General features: G+C 41.2%; 1 protein-coding gene across 2 annotated transcripts in view; it reads left to right on the top strand.

Annotated features, from left to right (window-relative positions):
- The window catches only part of CCDC90B (coiled-coil domain containing 90B), a 525,698-nt gene that overhangs the window by 339,416 nt on the left and 167,764 nt on the right, over positions 1–18,518 (top strand). For both annotated transcript variants that reach the window (XM_044071152.1, XM_044071153.1), the window contains exon 8: positions 12,698–12,812. In XM_044071152.1, the coding sequence (XP_043927087.1) occupies positions 12,698–12,812 (115 nt within the window). The remainder of the gene's footprint in view (positions 1–12,697; positions 12,813–18,518) is intronic.

Here is an 18,518-nt window from a genome sequence, read left to right as displayed (position 1 = left end):
TAGGCGGCTACTTGAAGTTCAGTGCACACCTTTACAAAGCATTATCATCTGCCATTCTACTCTAAATCCAGGGCAGGCTTTGCCACTGCAGTTCTGCAGGGCCTCATAGCCACTCCTAATGCTGTTTAGCTCCAGCCTCCCAACCATAGCTTTGGGACTCTACCCAAATGTAATGACTGCAACAGTGAAACACAAAGAACATAGTACAGTTGTGTACACTTACCATAAATGTAGATGTTAGAGTGTATTTGCTGTTGCAGTTCAGATTACCCACCCGCCATCCCCATTTTTTCTATGGATCTTATCTTTCCTTCTCTGATTTATATAACCTATGTGGTGTATTTGCTTATAGATGAAGGTAAAATTTATATTGGTGCATTTATTGATTTATATATATAAAATTTGGCTACCCTTTTAACGGCCACCTGACATCTAGAGCAAGAAAAACTGAAGAAAATGGCGTTGGCTGCTTCTTTTATACCACTGACGACCTGACGTCAGGGAAGGGGCAACAGCGGCCAGCGCAGGACCCAAAACTTTGGAATTCAGGCCGGCTGATGGCAACCTGCCAGCAGGATTACCCAAATGTAATGACTGCAACAGTGAATACACTCGAACATCTACATTTATGGTAAGTGTACGCAACTGTACTTTGTTGCACATCAGCAAAGTTGCAGATTCCGATCAAATAAGTGCCCCGTTGAGTTTTTTCTTATTGTTTTGTGTGCTACTGTTGTGGCTGCGGTTACATGTCAGCTAGGAAGGGCAAGTTTCAGTGTGAAAGGCATATTCCATATAAAGACTCCCACAACCTTTGCCTAGTTTGCCTAGGCACTAACCACGACCATACCTCTTGCTCGATTTGTGAGGCCTTTGTCCCCAAGACCATGCCTAGTCATTTAGCTTCCCATAATCTGTACCTAGAAAACCAGTAACTTAAGCGCCTAGCATGTGATATAGAAGCTACTTCAGGCCCTTCAGATGAGGAGCCTCTGATTAAGAAGGCCAAGAAATCTAGGCTTGACTTACCCCACTGCCTGGTTGTCTCTCCCGAGGCAGATGTTGGCCCAGAGACCATTTCGGAGTCAGTTGGTGAACCTTCCACAGGTGCCGGTGTGGGGGCCATGAAGGATCCTACTAACACATCCCCTGGGATACACAGGCATCCACTACAGATGTAGGGGAGGAACCCAGGCTCATTGTAACTGAAGGCCTGCTTGACATTCCTCAAATCATTGTTTGTGAAGATGTCGCAAGCAATGTTGTAGAGTGCATACCAGCATTGGATCTCTTGTTCTTCCACTGCATGGATGTTCCAAAAAAGAAGACGCTAAAAACTAAGCATGCCTCTCCTGTTACCCAAGAACAGCCTGCAGATTGGCAAGCCTTCTCTCAAAGGCTCTTTAATGCCTTCATGGCCCTGACACAATCCACTGGTTTCTCTTTCCCTTCTCCCTCCTTTCCTCCTGCTTCTTCACAAAAGAGGATTATGGTTGAGGTTTCATCTGATGAGAATGACTCATTTGGGGATGAATCATTGGCATACTCTGCCTAAATTTCATCACCCTTAGGATATGCTTCCCCAGAAGAAGAATCAAATGGCACAGATTCTCCAGGGGAGGAAATTTCTTTTGGGGAAACCATTGTTAAAATGAGGGAGTTCTTTAAATAGGATTGCTCCCTGGTGTCAGACATTCAAAAAGGTATTATGACCTTCTGCAGATGGACTCCCCCTTCTCCATCTGCAGTTTCCCCTGTGCTGCCAGCATTTTTAGATGCCTATTCAGTAGCCTCTAAGTGCCCTGACTCCCAACCACCTGCCCCTAAAAGGCCAGACAGGTTTTACAAGGTGCCACAGAATTCCAAATTCTTGTTTGTGTCCCTCTGCAGACCAAGCAACAATTTCTGTGTCTGCTGATAATGATGTTGCTCTTCACTTCCCTTCTCCCATCAGGCAAGGAGAGTAAAGTTATGGAGAGATTGGAGAAGAACATTTATACATCAGCAACTCTGGCATTTAAGGCCATAAACTACCAGACTCGTATGGCTAATTATTCTTTAGCCCGTTTTTCTCTGATGCCTGTAAGTTAATTTCAGAGCTTCCAGTTTCTCCTATAAAGGCTCTGTTATCCTCCATTCTGAGCTCTTCTGCTCAAGTTACACATCATTCTATTAAGTGTAGCTACAATGCCTTAGAGGCATCTGCCAGAGGTGCTGCTTCTGGGTCGATTCTCAGGATGTACTCCTGGCTCAGACTACAGCCGTTGCCAGATGATATAAAGCCAAAAATAATGGATGCTCCTTTGGAGAACAAGATCTTGTTTGGTGCTTCTGCTGTAGAACTCTTTAAGCCCTTACAAGAAAAGGGCAAAGAGCTACAAGACTTAAAGCACATTTTTGAGGCCCCGGTTCCCAGACTTCAAAGGAACTAGACCTCAAAAACCCGCTTTAAGAAACCTTCCAGATCTCAGTCTTCCAAGGGTAAAAGAGATACTAGGAAGCAATTCTCAGCCAAGTCCTGTATATCTTCTCCTGCTGCTCAGAAGCTGGCACTTCTGGCCAAGCCAGGTACTCTGTGACTACCATTCCCCTTACAGCCAGACCCCTCTTTCCTTACACCTTTGTGTTTTTCTCCTTGATTGGAAACAGATCACCCAGGACTCTTGGGTCCTCTCCATTATCCTTCAAGGATACTTCATGGTGTGGAAGACTCAACCTTCCTTCATGGGCATACCACAACCCACAAAAGAACAGCTAGATTACTTTCCCCAAGTCATTTTCAGTCTTCTTTCTCAGGGCACCATTCAGGAGGTGCCACCTTCACAAATAGGGAGAGGGTTTTACTCCAGGATGTTCCTGGTCCCCAGTAAAGATGGTCCATGGAGGTCCATCTTAGACTTATCCCACCTAAACAACTTCCTGAAGGTTCCCATCTTTTCCATGCTATCCTTGCACACTCTTCTTCCCCTCATCCTTCCTCAGGCCTGTATGGTGTCTCTGGACATCAAGGATGCTTACATCCACATTCCCATTCATCCTCGGTTCAGGAAGTATCTTCGCTTTGCTATTTCTTCCCCACATTTTCAATTCTCTGCCTTGCCTTTTGGATTGTTTACAGCCCCAAGGGTCTTCACAAAATCCTTAGCTCCTGTCATAGCCTTTTGCAGACTAAAGGGTATTCACATTTTCCTGTCCCTGGATGATTTTCTTCTCCAGGCTCATTCTGCAGACAACCTTCAAGAGAATCTGCTCTTCATGGTGTGTTTGCTGGAGGGTGTAGGATTCACTATCAACTATCAATAATCTACCCTGGTTCCTTCACAAGACCATGTCTTTCTAGGATACAGAATCCAAATAAACAGGATGTTGGCTTCCTTACCTCCCGAAAAGGTTGTGTCTCTCGCTGCCTACTTCCAGGCCCTCTTGCCCCTTCTATCCCTGACTGCCAGGGAGTTTCTCCACCTCTTGGGCTTTATGGCATCCACTATTCCCATGCTACCTCTAGCGAAGCTGCACATGAGGAAATTCCAGTGGTGCCTTAGGTCAGTATGGATGCAACACTCATCCACTGGAGTTTGTGATGCCCCTTCTCCCCCCCCCCTACCCGCTTGAAAAAGGAACTGAACTGGTGGTTTCAGCAGGTTACCTTGAATCCGGGCTTACCCTTACAGCTACCCCTTCCCACTCTGGATCTGTTCACGGACGCTTAAGACTTTGGATGGGAGCAACCCTGGCATCCTGGAAAGTAAAAGACAAGTGGTTCCCCTTTCAGAAGAGAGAACACACAAAGGATATGAGAGACCTTATTTTCTTCAGACCTCTTCTTGTTCCAGGCACCCTGAAGTGGTTCACAGACAACACCACAGTCCTTTGGTATGTCAACAAGCAGGGAGAGACCATGTCTTGGGAGTTAGCCTCTCAGAGTCAATTCACCCCCCAAGCTGTTTATATTCCTTCCACTCAAAATGTTGTGGATGCTACACAAGGATGTGTTTCTGGACATTGTCCATCAGTGGGGTACACCTCAGGTCGATCTCTTCACCTCCCCCATGAGCAGACAACTTCCAAAGTTTTGTGCCAGAGTTTCCAATCCTCTGGCATGGAAGGTAGATGCCCTGTCCTTTTCTTGGAAGGGGATGTTTTTCTGTGCATTCCCCTGTGCCGCTTCTCCAAAAGTTTTGCTGAAGATCCAAGAGGAGCAGCCAGATGTCTTGTTAGTGACTCCCTTTTGGCCAAGACAGCATTGGTTCCTCCCTTCTTCTGCATTTAGCCAAGGGCAATCATCACAAGTTACCCCACAGAGTGGACCTACTGACACAGGACAAAGGATCTCTAATACTTCCACAGATGTCAACCCTCAGCTGACTGTGTGGGTGATAGGGTTTTGATTCCTTTCAGACACCTTTTCAATGAGGACGTGCAGCAAAGTTCTGCAGTAGGACAGAAACCCAAATACTAGGCAATCATATATTTCCAAATGGAAAAGGTTTTCCATCTGGTGTCTTTCTAAGAACCTGCAACCACTGCTGGTGGATGTTCCAGTGGTTCTGTCTTACCAGTGTGAATTACTGAAGAGCGGATCATCTTACTTTTCAGCAAAAGCGCATCTTTTCTCAATCTCTGCATGTCTGCCTATGACTCCTCCCCTGGCTTCAAAACTGGAAGTTAAACTTTTCCTGAAAGGCATCCTTTATATTAGACCACAAAGGAAACCAGTTCCTCCTCCTTGGGATCTAATTGTTCTAGAAAAACTTGCCCTGGCTCCCTTTGAACCAGCAAGTTATTCTCTTCAGCACTGCACCTGGAAAACGGTTCTTCTTGTGGCCATCACCTCTGCCATAATGGTCTCAGAACTTCAGGCACTGATGGCCTCTTTCCCTTTACTGTTTTCCACATGTCCTTACACACTAACCCCCCTTTTATGCCTAAGGTGGTGAATGAGTTGTCACTCAATCAGTCCATTAATCTGCCCACCTTTTTCGCATCTCCGCAGTCCTCCAGTGAGAGGACTTTATACACCTTGGATGTGTATAGACAACCCAGATTTTATTTTTATTTGGACAAAACCAAACCTATTAGGAAATCTGATCGTCTTTTTATTTCCTATCATCCTAGAGCCCTGGGCAGGCCTGTTTCCAAGCAGACTATTTCCACTTCGATTTCCAAAGCCATTTCCTTTTGTGTGTCCCATGGAAAAACTCTTTCTTCCCCAGTAAAGGCACGACAGAGCTGTGTCCTCTTCTTGGGCTTTCTTCAAAGGTCTAGATACCTGCTCTATTTTAGAAAGAAGCAGCTACCTGGTCTTCTATACACACTTTCACAAAACACTATAAGTTGGATGGCATTTCCAGGTCTAGAGCTGGTCTTGCAAGGGCTATTCTGCAGTGATTTGTAGAAGTGCTACTGTCCCTCTGCCCAGTTCTTCTTCTGCATGAGCTTTGGTATTCTTCCTCATGTTATAATACTGCAAAATACGAACAGAAGGACATAGAATAGTTGTGTAAAATCTTACCATAACCGTAGATGTCCTCTTCTATATGTTGCTGTAACCCCCCACGCCTTCCCCCCCGATCCTTGCCTGTATGCTGGTTGTGTGTTTCCTCACCTTTTTCAGGCTGGTGCTCTTCCTGCGGCATTCAGTTTTGAGGCTTGGTATGTGCTGACATCCGCTTTATACCTGACATAGATTTATGACCAAAGTAAGACTAGTATTGATGCTACATCGCACGTATCCTACAGTAGCGCTAGACTTTTGTATACTGGCCGAATGTACTAGTCACCTGGCAGCAGACTCCCTCATATTATTAAAACTGCAACATATAGAAGAGAAGGACATCTATGGTTATGGTATGATTTTGCACAACTATTCTTTGTCAGTGTGGCCTGTTCTAGACAGCCATTTGATTCAGGCCAAAAAACACAGGCTTTTTTAAGTAGTTCATAAAGAGGCTATTGAACTTCAGTACTGACAAGCTTCCTTGTTCGCCTTTTCAAGAAGCTGACTCAGCAGAGTTGAAGGTAATCTCTTGTTCGATATTAATCTTGGTGGACATTAAGTCTGCCTAATGGACCTGGAATCTGCAAGCCTTTACCTGCAGGAAGTCCTCTTTAATCTTAGGTTCATAGGTTGGTACTGGGCTATCTGCCCGAAGGCATATATTAGCCCAGCCACGTTGTGCGGTATTCACCGCCCCTTTAGTAGTTCCCTAGACCCTTGTACTAGCAGCTAGTACCCTTGGCCTCTATCTAGTAGTGCTGTTGGTGTGATCCCCGGTGTGAACTTTCTGTTACCCATCCACTCATCAAGGTTCTTCTTGAAGAGTGATAGTGAGGGGCTGTGTCTTATGTAGATCAGGACCCTGTTCCATAGTAAGGGAAGTCTCTGCAAAGGGAATCTATCCCTCCAGCATGTTCTATTCATTGTTGTGTTGAGGTTTATATCCCTAGAGCGTGTAGCTCGAGTAGATTTGGTTTTGCTAAGATGGAGCATGTTCAAAAATTCTGGGTTGGACATGGCTCTGTACGTTAGACAGAGATCGCCTCTGAGAAAGCGGTATGCAACAGAGAACAGTCTTAGCTTTTTCAATCGTGCTGCATAGGGCAACTGTTTGAGGCCAGTAATCCTCTTGGTTAGGTACCTCTGTGGTCTCTCCAGCTGCTGGAGATGTCCAGCCAGGTACATTCCAATTGGTGCATTGTACTCAATAATGGGTCTGATGAGGGAAGAGTAGAGGGGCACCATTACATCCTTAGATCTTGATGCGAACCCTTTCGTGATCAGATGGGTCACATAGAAGGATTTTCTAACCACTTTGGCAACATGGTTATCAAAGGAAAGCTCACTATCTACTTGGGTCCCTAGATCCCTTATTTCTTCTTCAGATTTCAGGTTCTTCAAATTATTATACATAATAAAATATATTTTAACAAAAATAATTGTGTGTAACGTAATTCCCTGCTTTAACGAAGTGGTAGATGACCCCCAATCACGTGAGACCCAGGGAGGAGTGCACTCTTCTGCAGGAAGACAGTTTTGAACTATTAGTGTCCTAGTAGCTGCTTTTATTCTACAGCTCTCTGCAGAACGGGGACTAGGGCACCTGGAAGGAGCCTGGAAGCTTTGGAAACTGGCCACATGGTACTATCTTTAGCTAGATGCACCATTTAGCGTAGGCTACTGCAGTAGTGATCTAATGATGAATATCCCTGGGGCTCTATAGTGTTCCAGTACCTCCCAAAAGACAGTCTGATCACAGATATTTGCCTCCTTATACTCTACAAAACACATGTAGATCATACTGATGAAGTTCCATAACCTTTTCACTGTCCATGCAAAGGCAGAGAGAGAAAGAAAGAGATGATTCTTTATTCCAAAGTTACTGGAATCAGTGGAATCCTCACAAACTACTCACAAATCAGATATTCAGTTTTCAGATGAAGTTGGGTTTGCAAAAGGTTTCTTAGAGCAATTAAAGATTGTGATCCCTGTATAGCTGGAACACACTCTAATTTCCCCCTTTTTGAAAATGGAGATCTGCACTCTGGTGTGTCAGTTCAGAGGTCTGTCCCACTTTTCTATGCAGCATATTGCCCGTGACACCCCAACAAGCATTTTTGTATAGCTTTCATATCAACTGCTGTGTTACACTGCATACTTTTTAACTGGTACAGTGAGAACTTCTGGCAAACTGGGTCCCACTAATTATTACTTGTACAGCCTCCTTACAGGTAGAGCATGTCCACTAGAATCAGGAGTTTCCCAAAGTGCTCCTTCCACCTCATGTTAATACTCAAGTCAAGACCAGGGTTCACACATGCTGAAACCAATCTAGGTAATGTATCTTCTCCGCAAAGTTTTCATATAGCTTTACAGATCTTCTTTGATGCCATCAAAAAATCATTGTCCATTACCTCACCAAACATGACCCATAAATTGGCCTTCTACTTGGAATCTGCTGTTACTTTCTTGGGTCATCACTACCTTTTAGTTAGATTTGGAGACATATACACTCCTACTTGTCTAGCATTGTGCAGATAGCATTTTTAACTTGACATCTCCTCTCACTGCCAATACCCATCAGTATATCCTAGAGTTACCACCATGACAAGCACCGACCACCTTTTAGTGACAAGATATGTCTACTACTTCAGCTGCAAGGTCTTATTAAAGTCTGTTCAAACTCTGTGGCCCAGCTTCCCCACGTACAGTGGAAAAGCTGTTCCAGAAGAGAGATATGAACTTATCCCATACAGAAGCATTTTGTATTTGTTCTGAATATACACTTGCTGGCATTTGGGTTTCACAGAACTTTTCAGATACCATCCTGGCTGTCTGACCCAGCTCACCAGAAAGTTGTGATAAGTTGGCCTTCTGAGACATCTGTTGACCTGAGTGTCTAAAGCAGTAGAGCCTTAGATCTGATGATATGGCTGCAAAGACTGTGTTAAACCTTTGGCCCAAGTTGCTGTGCTACCATGTGTACTTATTTTCTGCTTTGTGTTGAACATGGTATTCATTTGGACAGTTCATGACACAGTGAAGAAATTCCAACAAAAATGTATCAGTATCAAATCAAGCAAGTTTTGCTTCCTAGTCATGCTCCTCCAAGTATCACTATCTTGTGTGAACACTGAACTATAAAGGTCATTAAATTATACCTTCTCAACCACCACTTCCAAGGTCCGTCTTCTGCAGGAAAGCCAAGTATACTTGATAGCTATTAGGTACACATGCACAAGTAGCAGACAGAAGTTTCTTTCCTTCAGCTGACAGTCTTAATTGAGCTGTACCTCTCTGCTCCTGACACAAACTTGAGTTGTACTCTACACATCTGAGACAGTTTGAGTATCCCCATACCTTCCAAGAACCTGTATCACATGGCATCTCCAGACTAGTGGAACCACCACCCTTGTTCAAAAAGGGCTTAAGAAGTCTAATTCCAGAACCAGTGCTATATGTAAAGATAAGACTGACTATGCCTATCTGATTCTTTTCAACCTTCCACACAAATTTTGAGCTCTTCCTCATCATTAAAATATCATTACATTTCCTGAGAGCCAGTTTCCATTTCAGGATGTAGTCCCACTTAATGCATCACACTCCTGCCTACTACATGACTGACATTGCACCTGATCATCATCTTTAACTGTGTGTGTGTGTGTGTGTGTGTGTGTGTGTGTGTGTGTGTGTGTGTGTGTGTGTGTGTGTGTGTGTGTGTGTGTGTGTGTGTGTGTGTGTGTGTGTCTGTTCTGTACTGAGTGGGAGGCTGTAAGGGATACAGAACTGTGTACATTAGAACAGTGATGACAAAACTGATATTACATTAGCTAAAGAGCATTCAGCAGTAGGTGGTGTTAGGAGGGGGATCTACCTGAAAACATCGAAAGCTTGAAACGCCGATGATGAGAACACCGACACCGGAAGACCAACAACTGAAATGATCGACAGTTCAAAATCCCGACGCTGAAAACACCGACATGTTAAACAAGCGCGACTGTGTAAGTATGCTATAGTGATGGACGTTAGGGTTAGGGTGCGGGTAAGGTAAGTGTGCATTAGTGACGGACTTTAGGGTTCGGGTGCAGTTAAGGTAAGTGTGCGACTGTGACGGACTTTAGGGTTAGGGTACGGGTAAGGTAAGTGTGCGATAGTGACGGACTTTAGGGTTAGGGTGCGGGTAAGGTAAGTGTGCGATAGTGACGGACTTTAGGGTTAGGGTGCAGGTAAGGTAAGTGTGTGATAGTGACGGACCTTAGGGTTAGGTTTTGGGTTAAGGTTAGTGCATAGATAGCTGTGTATATAAGGTTTAGTGTAGGTATGTAAGGTTTTTGATGTGCTTGTGTTGTGTGTGTGTTTTTCGGAAAAGGGATTGTTTTGTTTTGTTGACTGTCGGGATTGTGGTTTGTCGGGCATGTTGAACTGTCGGTTTTGTGGTGTCTGTGTTTTCGTGTGTCGATGTTTTCAGGTAGATCCTAGGAGGGACATTGTCAGCATCAACGACAGTGATGAAGTGGGTACAGCATAGGACAGTACTAGAATCATTTTTGTTCAGGTGACAAATCATACCTGGAAGCGGAGGTTATGTAAGTTTGTAGTATTAGATTTGTAGAACGTGCATTGCAAGTGTGGCAAAGATGATCTAATAATTGTATCTCAAGCTGTAGAAGGATATGCATGTATATCATTTCAAGTAGAGAATGAGGAGGAGAGGAGCTCGATCTCAGTAGCTGGTGGGAGTAAAGAGGAGGCAGACAGGGCAGCTGTGATGATTTTTAATTGAAGAATGAACTGGAAAGTTGAACACAGTCTCAGACATGCTTTGGAAATAGAGGAGAGAAGTGAAAAAGTCCATATTCGTGGAAAGACTGAGGAGCACAAGAAACCATGAACTATTTGTCTAGGTAGACTGTTTCAGGTGAGATGAGAAAAGGAAAACAGTAAGGATTCTGTGAGATGAAAGATGGACTACAGGCAGTGGAATCCTTTCTTTTTCTGCTTGACATTTTTAACTTGGTAACTGTGAATATACTCATTTATATTACAAATGAATTGCCATGGTACTTTCAGTTGTAGCACACAGCACAGTGGCTAAAACTTGTTTTTAATAATGCATTATGTCATGGAGAATAATAATATATGTATTTTACCCAGTTTGGAAAACATTTACCCAGCCCTTGCTTTGCTTTTTACAGCTGTTTTTTTTTTTTTAATTACTTAATCTGATGTTTTTTCCTGTAGTTTTGGCCATCTGGATTTTATAGTTAAATGTAATGAAAAATGGTAAAATCAGTGTAATCAGTAAGTAAATAAAGACAATCAACTGGTACCAGTAACGTAAAATAACACTGTACTGGACAAGCTGTATGTAGGGAGATAATTATGCAACCATGTAACAACAGTTAAAAAGTCTATGTGCAGGAAACAGAGCAAAATGACATATTCCTTTTCCCAATGTTTATATTTGTCTGAGTTTGTTGTTGAGGTCAGACTGATAGTTTGTGGCTGCAGATGTACAACTAGCTGAATTGCCTCTACATCTAAGCAGTATGTCACACATAGGGGCTCCTGAGCAAAAAAAAAAAAGATGCCCTCCTATACCTGGCATGTGTTTTGCATTTGAAAATTATAACAAAAGTAGCTTCTGCCCCCAATCTGTAAATTGTCATCAGTCACTATCACCAGGCATCCAGTCTTTTTTCTGGTAAAAGTTTACCTATAAGCCATCAGCTGTCCCAAATTTTGCTGTAGCTTTCATTCCTCTGTTGACTGAAAACTAATTTTGGGAGGCCACCATCATCCAGACAGCTATCAAAAGTTTTTTTCCCTTGTATGGCTCTAACTCTTCTGTCCAAAGGCTGATGTGTGCACTTACCCAGAGAAGTGTCTGCTGTGCTTTCCATAGTGGGCATGCACATTTCTGCAAACACCCCATGAAGTCTTCCACGTGAATCCAACTTAGTAAAGCCAAGCTAATTCCCCTGGTCCATAAGCTACATGCATTGCAACTCATTTCCAGTATGTGTCAGTACTGCAGCAGGCTAGACTCACACACACATGATGGGCAAGCCAGTGCTGGCTGTTCACTCCTACCTTCTCCCACCAGGCATCTCCAGCACTCGAACCAGTAACTAGTTATGGAGTTGATAACATTTTATCATAATTAATCAGGGAAAGGGCCAATTATTACTACACAATTGCAGCACCCTGTTCTAGGTGAAACATAACATATGGCAGGTATCATAGACAGTGGACAGAACTGCTCCCTGGTTCTACCAGGAAAGTAAATTGCACATCACTTGTTCTCATTGCCTGTGAGTTGGTTAATGCTTTTTACTTACTTTTATTTTAAAGTGCATAAAATTATTTCATTTGTTGCAGGCTGTGTAGCATATTTGCTGTGCCTGAACAGTCACGGTCTTCATTTTAAATTCTTAACTACATGAGAGTCAGTTTAGATGAGACACACTTGTCCTGTCTTTCAGCCTGTGCATTTAACTTATTTTTGGTACACTGTTCTGATTATGCACAAAATAAACATAGGCCTAATATAGTTATTTAATCCAAAATGTTAAGTAAATTAAAATTTATTCATTGTGTGCAAGAAAAAATATGCAGCACTGTACTTTTTGTTCCCTAAGGCCTCAGTTGTGTAAGTTTTAGAAGTATGCTTCCTACCTTATTTTCATGTTTGTAAAAGATATAGGATGCAGCAAAACATAAAACCATTGTTATGCATTTTTTTTCTTTCCATACCGGTTAACCATCAAGCCATTTCCATGCCCAATATCAGTAATTTCTTTCTTTTTATATGGTGAGTCCATTGCTCAGACAGCTATCACAACTCTTTTTATTTTTTGGTAATGCCCTATTATTCTCTCGTGGGTGTTTGCAAGGTCCTAAGCAATGACTGTGCAGTGAGGCAGTGCAAGGGCTTTTTACCCACTTCCACAATTGGCACTACCTTCGTATCTCCATCCATCTCTAGTCCCTACCAGAGATTGTAGGCAGCAAGCACATTATGGGACACATTCCCAGGAGAGACAGGCAAATTCCACCTAACCATTTTGTCTCAGCACTTCATGTGAAGGATTACTTTTTTATGAATAGATAACCACAGCATTACATTGTAATCATCAGTATAGCTTTTGCTGTATAAAATAAAGGAATGTCATACATCACCTTGTATATGTTTTCCAGGATATTGTTGTGAGTAGTTCCATTGGGGAAACTAACAAGAAAATTGACACAGAAGTCGCTTCATTAAAAACTGTTATGGAGTCACATAAACTGGACACCGTCCGTTATCTTGCAGGTGAGCAGCATGTAGGAGAATGCACTCATTAAAGATTGCGCTGTCATTTTTTATGTCCCTGATGATCTAACAAAAACAAAATATCCAACAGCTTAACAGCAGTCAACAAATGTATTCTGATCTGTTGTTAAAAGTGAGCAGATTTCTATAGATTCTTTCCAGCAGTAATCCATAGTTAAAAGCTTACTTGCCTGCACACAGTGGATTGTGGCGGTATTTCTTTAGCAGTTCTTCCTATTTGAGTTCTCACTATGACCTATGCTGGCAAGTGTTCCCAGTTGTACTTGCAACTTATTTACTATTTATTAACCCAGTAGATGGACTAATCAGTTGACTCGTTTCATTTATGACAAGAGCTCTAGAACATTAATTACTACATTGTAAGTGGATTGATTGATCTTCTGTTCTAAAAATGTGTATTTACTTCTCAATACATTTTTAAAACAAATGTGGCACTTAACAACATTATTTGTGAATTGCTATTAAAACAACTTCTTCCATAATAGTTTTATTTTGGTTGACAAATATCACCAAAACATTTTCATTTTGTTGTTTTCTTTGGTTTGGGATCTCCACGTAAGTTTGGTAGTTGTCATTGAATATGTGTGTATTAAAAATAGAAGATTAAAGGCTTTACTGGCTTTTATTTTACAGTAAATATATTTCAAGAGTTACATAAGAGGGAGAAAGCCAGTAATCAAACCTTCTTCAGGATTCCCTGCTGTGTCAATGTTGAAGGCACAGGGGCCATAAAAAGGACCAGGCTTTGCCAAAATAAGTTGAGGAATGTCCTGAATTTATGGTAATATGGTGATATCAGTACAGGGGATTAACAGTCTATATGGTTGATGGAAAAGGAAAATAAATCACAACATTAATGCGCCTTTATCAACAGACTTGAAGCCATAAACAAAGGAACCTAAATCAGTAAGTCTAGTTGACATGCTCAAGCCAAAAATATGAATTTTTCTCTTGCAACTTTTCTTGTTGGAATGTTAGCACCAGAACTTTGCTTCAGTCTCACCTGCTTTGGCTAGTTCTGTACTATTTACTCTCATGGGTCCTGGTAGTGACTCAGTGTATGACCATCACTAGCCACACTGGAAATGTTGGTCATCATGAACCAAGACGAAAACACAATTTCATAATGTGTCAGTTAAGACTGATTATGCTCCCTAAACTTGTGTATTTTCCAGTGGGTACTTTACAGTATTTTAACAGGTACAGAATAGCAGTATATGTTGCAGTCCCACTGTCTCAGTATAACAAGAATGTATCCAGACAAATTTCATTGTACCAGTTCCCACAGTATAACAATGGATAAGCAGACTATCTGCTTTACTTTACTTCTGGTTGTTTACAGAATAAAAATGGGAAATGATTTCCTCCAGCATAGTCCTGTGTTGATAAGGATGTTTAAATAAAAATAACTGATTCCCTTTACAGATGTGTTTCAGACTGGAAAGATAAGTGCAGAGTTTATATGAACCTCCAAAAGATGCCCTTTTCATTGAGATAGGTAATTCCCATGGTTTAACTGTCTGAATGGGGCACAAAGGACCTTTTTTATTTACAAAAGAATATATCAGATGCTTAACAAGAACTAATAACACTGGACTGCACTCCATGTGGATTTTTTTAAACACTGCTGTTAACTTTTAAATCAGTACTTCAGGGAACAGAAACTGTGTTGAGCACCCTGTGGTAAACCTGGTTTCTGCCTTAGCTTCACAGTGAACCCCTATCACACATTAGTCCAAATCCAAAACAATTCCACAAAAATTTAGTAGCTTCTACTACGTCTTCCTAATTAGCAAAGTAAAGCATTGAAGAGGTTTAGTTTTTACATCGTCTGCCTCATCTTTTACAGCAGTAAACTGTTTAACTCATGAGTCTGCATCAGCCTTCCATTTTGGACCACAACATAGACAATGTTCAATAAGTCTCAAAATCATAATGAAGCAACCTACTTTGGAACATGGAAAGTCCAATTATTCAAAAAAACAAATGACCAGGTAGCAGAGCGACTCAGAGAATAAGCTTTATTTATTTACTTATAGATATGTACTTGTAAATATTTATTTATTTTATTTATAAATCTATAAATATTTATTATTTATTTATTTATAAATATTTATTAAAAATCCATCCATCCATCCTGAATCCCTTTTCCCATTTTTGCACATGGAAATATTTATTTATAAATTTTATTTATTTATAAATATTTATTTATTGGTTAAGAGCTCACGTCTATTTTAAAACCATAGACATCTTTAGAACTATAAAAAACATGCAAACAAAGCAGGAATGTTTAGAAACCTTAGCTTGTGCGAACCTACACTTAAAAAGCCTATCAATGACAACGTAGCCAAAGCCCGGCAAAAAAAAAAAAAAATTAAAGGTTCAGTACACTATTTTCACTACATTGCACTATTTTCAGTAAGAGTGTCAGGAACTATTCTTTAAAACATTAAAACAAACTAAAAACAAGCTTAAATGTTAACATTAAACAATATTCTAGTTTGATGCTCTAAACTTCCATTCACAAGTGTTAGATATGGCCTCATTGAGACCGGGTGAATTAGATGCATTCAACCATAACTGCCATAGCATTTTTTATGCAACAATCAGGTTTGCCAATCACCACTGTAAACAGAAAGGAATTTTTTTTTTCTAAAATAAAAAACTTAAACTTGTTAAGATAGCATGCCTGGCTAGGGCACTTTTGTTATCCTTTTAACAATGCTGTAAATATGCTGGTAAATTCTTTTGTTCAAAGCATTATTAGTTTTTCCAACATAAAATGCTGGACATGTATATATCTAACCAGGTAAACAGATCTCTCAGATAAACAATTATATCTACCTTTCCTCATCCATTTTTGCACACTACCCAATAATCCACCCCCAAACTCTGTGTCAACAAAGAACATGGATGGCACCACCCACTTTTAAAAGTGTTGTGAAAAACATTTTAAACTGTTGTTGCTGGTCTTTCTAAAATTTTCTTAATATTAGGTCTGTTTTTAAATGTAAAGTATGGGATTCGAAGTGAGACTTAAGGTCATCATCACATTGTAAAATGGACCAGTTTCTACATAGAATGTCTTTAATATTCATAGCATCAAAGGAATAGTGAATAAGCATATTATTACAATAACTAGTTTGATGTAACAAAAAATTAACACCGTTCCTGTCGGTACCTGTCATATTGTTAAAATTTTAGAAAGACAGGCAAGAACAGTTTGCAATGGTTTTTACAACACTCTTAAATATGGCTGGTGGTATCAGTGTTTCCAGTGGGAGTGGGTGTGCATCAGAATTCAGCTGTTAACCCACTGCTGTTCATACTGATAATAGACTACTTTAGGAAACAGACGGGGATGGATCAACAAAACTGTGTATGCAGGCAATATGGCATTAAAGGCAAACCCCAAGAAAGAACTTCAGCAAAGGATAGAGGAAAGGAATAAAAAACTGAAGGCACATGGGATGAAATTCAGCACAGACAAGACAGTTTTAATGACAGCAAATGGGAGCAATTAAAACAGCTGAGACTTGAGATGGAAGAGAAAATAGTGGAACAGGTTAACAACTTCAGGTACCCAGGAGGGGTGGTTGAGGAGAAGTGAAGATTGAATGAGGAGGTCAAAGCTAGAATCAGTCGGGCTTCAACCAATTGGCACAGTGTGTCAGGGGCAGTGTATGACAGGATGCCAAAGAAACTGAAAAGTAAGGTATACCAAACAGTGGTGCGACCACTACTACTGTATGGTACAGAAACCTCGGCCAGGGAAGGCAGAGGAGTTGAGGAAGCTAGAGGTGGTGGACATGAAGTTCTTAAGAAGGGTGGTAGAATGCACATTATGGGACAGACAAAGGAATGAGGATATTAGAGCAGAGGTCTAAGTAGCTCCAGTTGCAGAAAAGGTGAAAGCGAATAAATTATGGTGGTTCGGGCATATGTGCAGAAAATAAACAAACAATCTGATAAAGAAGATTTGGGACAGACAGAAAGAAGTCAAGATGAAACAAGTGTGTCTAGCAAAGAGATGGATGGATTGTGTGAAAGAAGACCTGCAACAGTCCGGCATGACTGTTGAAGTAGGTAGAACATTGTCATTGAATCAAGAGAGATGGCAGCAGTTGACATGACACCCCAACCCCATGTAGAAAATGGACATTGATGATGACAGTGTGTCACACTACGGTAATGAAGTAAGAATTGAGTCACATTGTGAAGTTCCTGGTTTACCAGTCCTTTTCTGTTCCTGTCTTCATTTGTGACAATAGGCTTTCATGAGCTTTGGTTAGTGGCTTAAAGGGTGTGAGCAGCAGAAATGAGGTTCCTTCATGGACTAAGCTCACTGTCTCTCAAACGGTGAGGAACATGGCAGTCTTGTAGTAAAGTCTTCATGTTGAGAAGATTGAGGTTGCTAGGGCATATGCTGAACTTGACTCCTGGAAGTTTCTCCTCTGAAGTGTACCAGGCTTATCCCACTTTGGCGAATGCTTTAAGGCAGACCCAGGACATGGTGGGGAGACAAAATCTCTTGGCTTCCTGGGAACATCTGGGGATCTCTTAGGATGTGTTGCAGAATATTACATAGGATAGGGAAAACTGGACTTATTTGCTGGGTTCAGAACCACTGCAGTCCTTACTAAGGCGTGCTATTTATGAAAATGAATGGCTGTCGCCATACTGTTTAGGGGCAAAAATTCCTACAGTCCTCACGCAAGAGAATAAACCCTCTGAACATTCAAACACAAGTCCAAAAACCACCACTATAGGTTGCGGTAAAAAGCATTTATTGAACCTTTGTCAGAAGACCCTCATTCAGCATTAAAACACTGATAATGAATTATACTATAGAGCTGCGTGTAAATGTATCTGTAAATTTTGCAGCACTGAGCACAATCATAACACAACACCGTGCCTCTCTTCCTTCTTTCCTCATTCTTTTGTACCCTTCCTTTATGATGATCTGTACTCAAGTACCTCTGTACAAAGCATCCAGTCCCCCACCCCAAGTTGTCCTCTGGCTGGTTTCATAATCCTGTTGAACTGTACCACCCTGTAATCCTGAGTTTCAGTTTTGATGTCAATTCTTTTAGCACTGCTGTCCTCTGTTTATAGTACATCCTCTTCCATATCCTAATGTGAGTTCAGATTTACTCCCTCCCCATATCCTCAGTCATTTATTATAATCTTATTTGCTGTTTTATTCATCAGTGAGATGGTTAACATATCCCAATTTACTGTCTTTGCTCATGCAGCTCTCTGATATTCTTGTTAACCCTACTGTCATTCTTCCAAGTTATTCATAACACTATACAAGATCATTTGTGACTTGAAAGCCTTTCTAGCTCCTGCTCATATTAATAACCAATTAGTACTGACTGTTTTCACATCTGGCATTTTCGCTGTTTTTACCAGACTTCTCTGGTCCTCCCTCACATATTCCTGTAGTGATTGAGGTTTCTGTCACCAAATCTCCCATTTCTGTTTTCAGGACTGTAGTGATAAAGGAGCTAGTAGGAACAGCGGCAGTAGCTACACACCTTTAAGTACAAGACTTTGAGAGAGAGAGAGAGGTGGCTGTCCTGAATAATATTTGTTTATAAAATTTGAGAGACAGCTTAGTTTTGTAACTAGAAGATCTTGACAGTCTAGCATAAGGATTCCTTGTATTGGTCTTGGCTGTAT

The sequence above is a fragment of the Protopterus annectens genome, chromosome 5.part0 (assembly GCF_019279795.1).
Source record: "Protopterus annectens isolate FY-2018-M chromosome 5.part0, PAN1.0, whole genome shotgun sequence".
NCBI lineage: Eukaryota > Metazoa > Chordata > Ceratodontiformes > Protopteridae > Protopterus > Protopterus annectens.
This window is presented reverse-complemented; position numbering and strand designations above follow the sequence as displayed.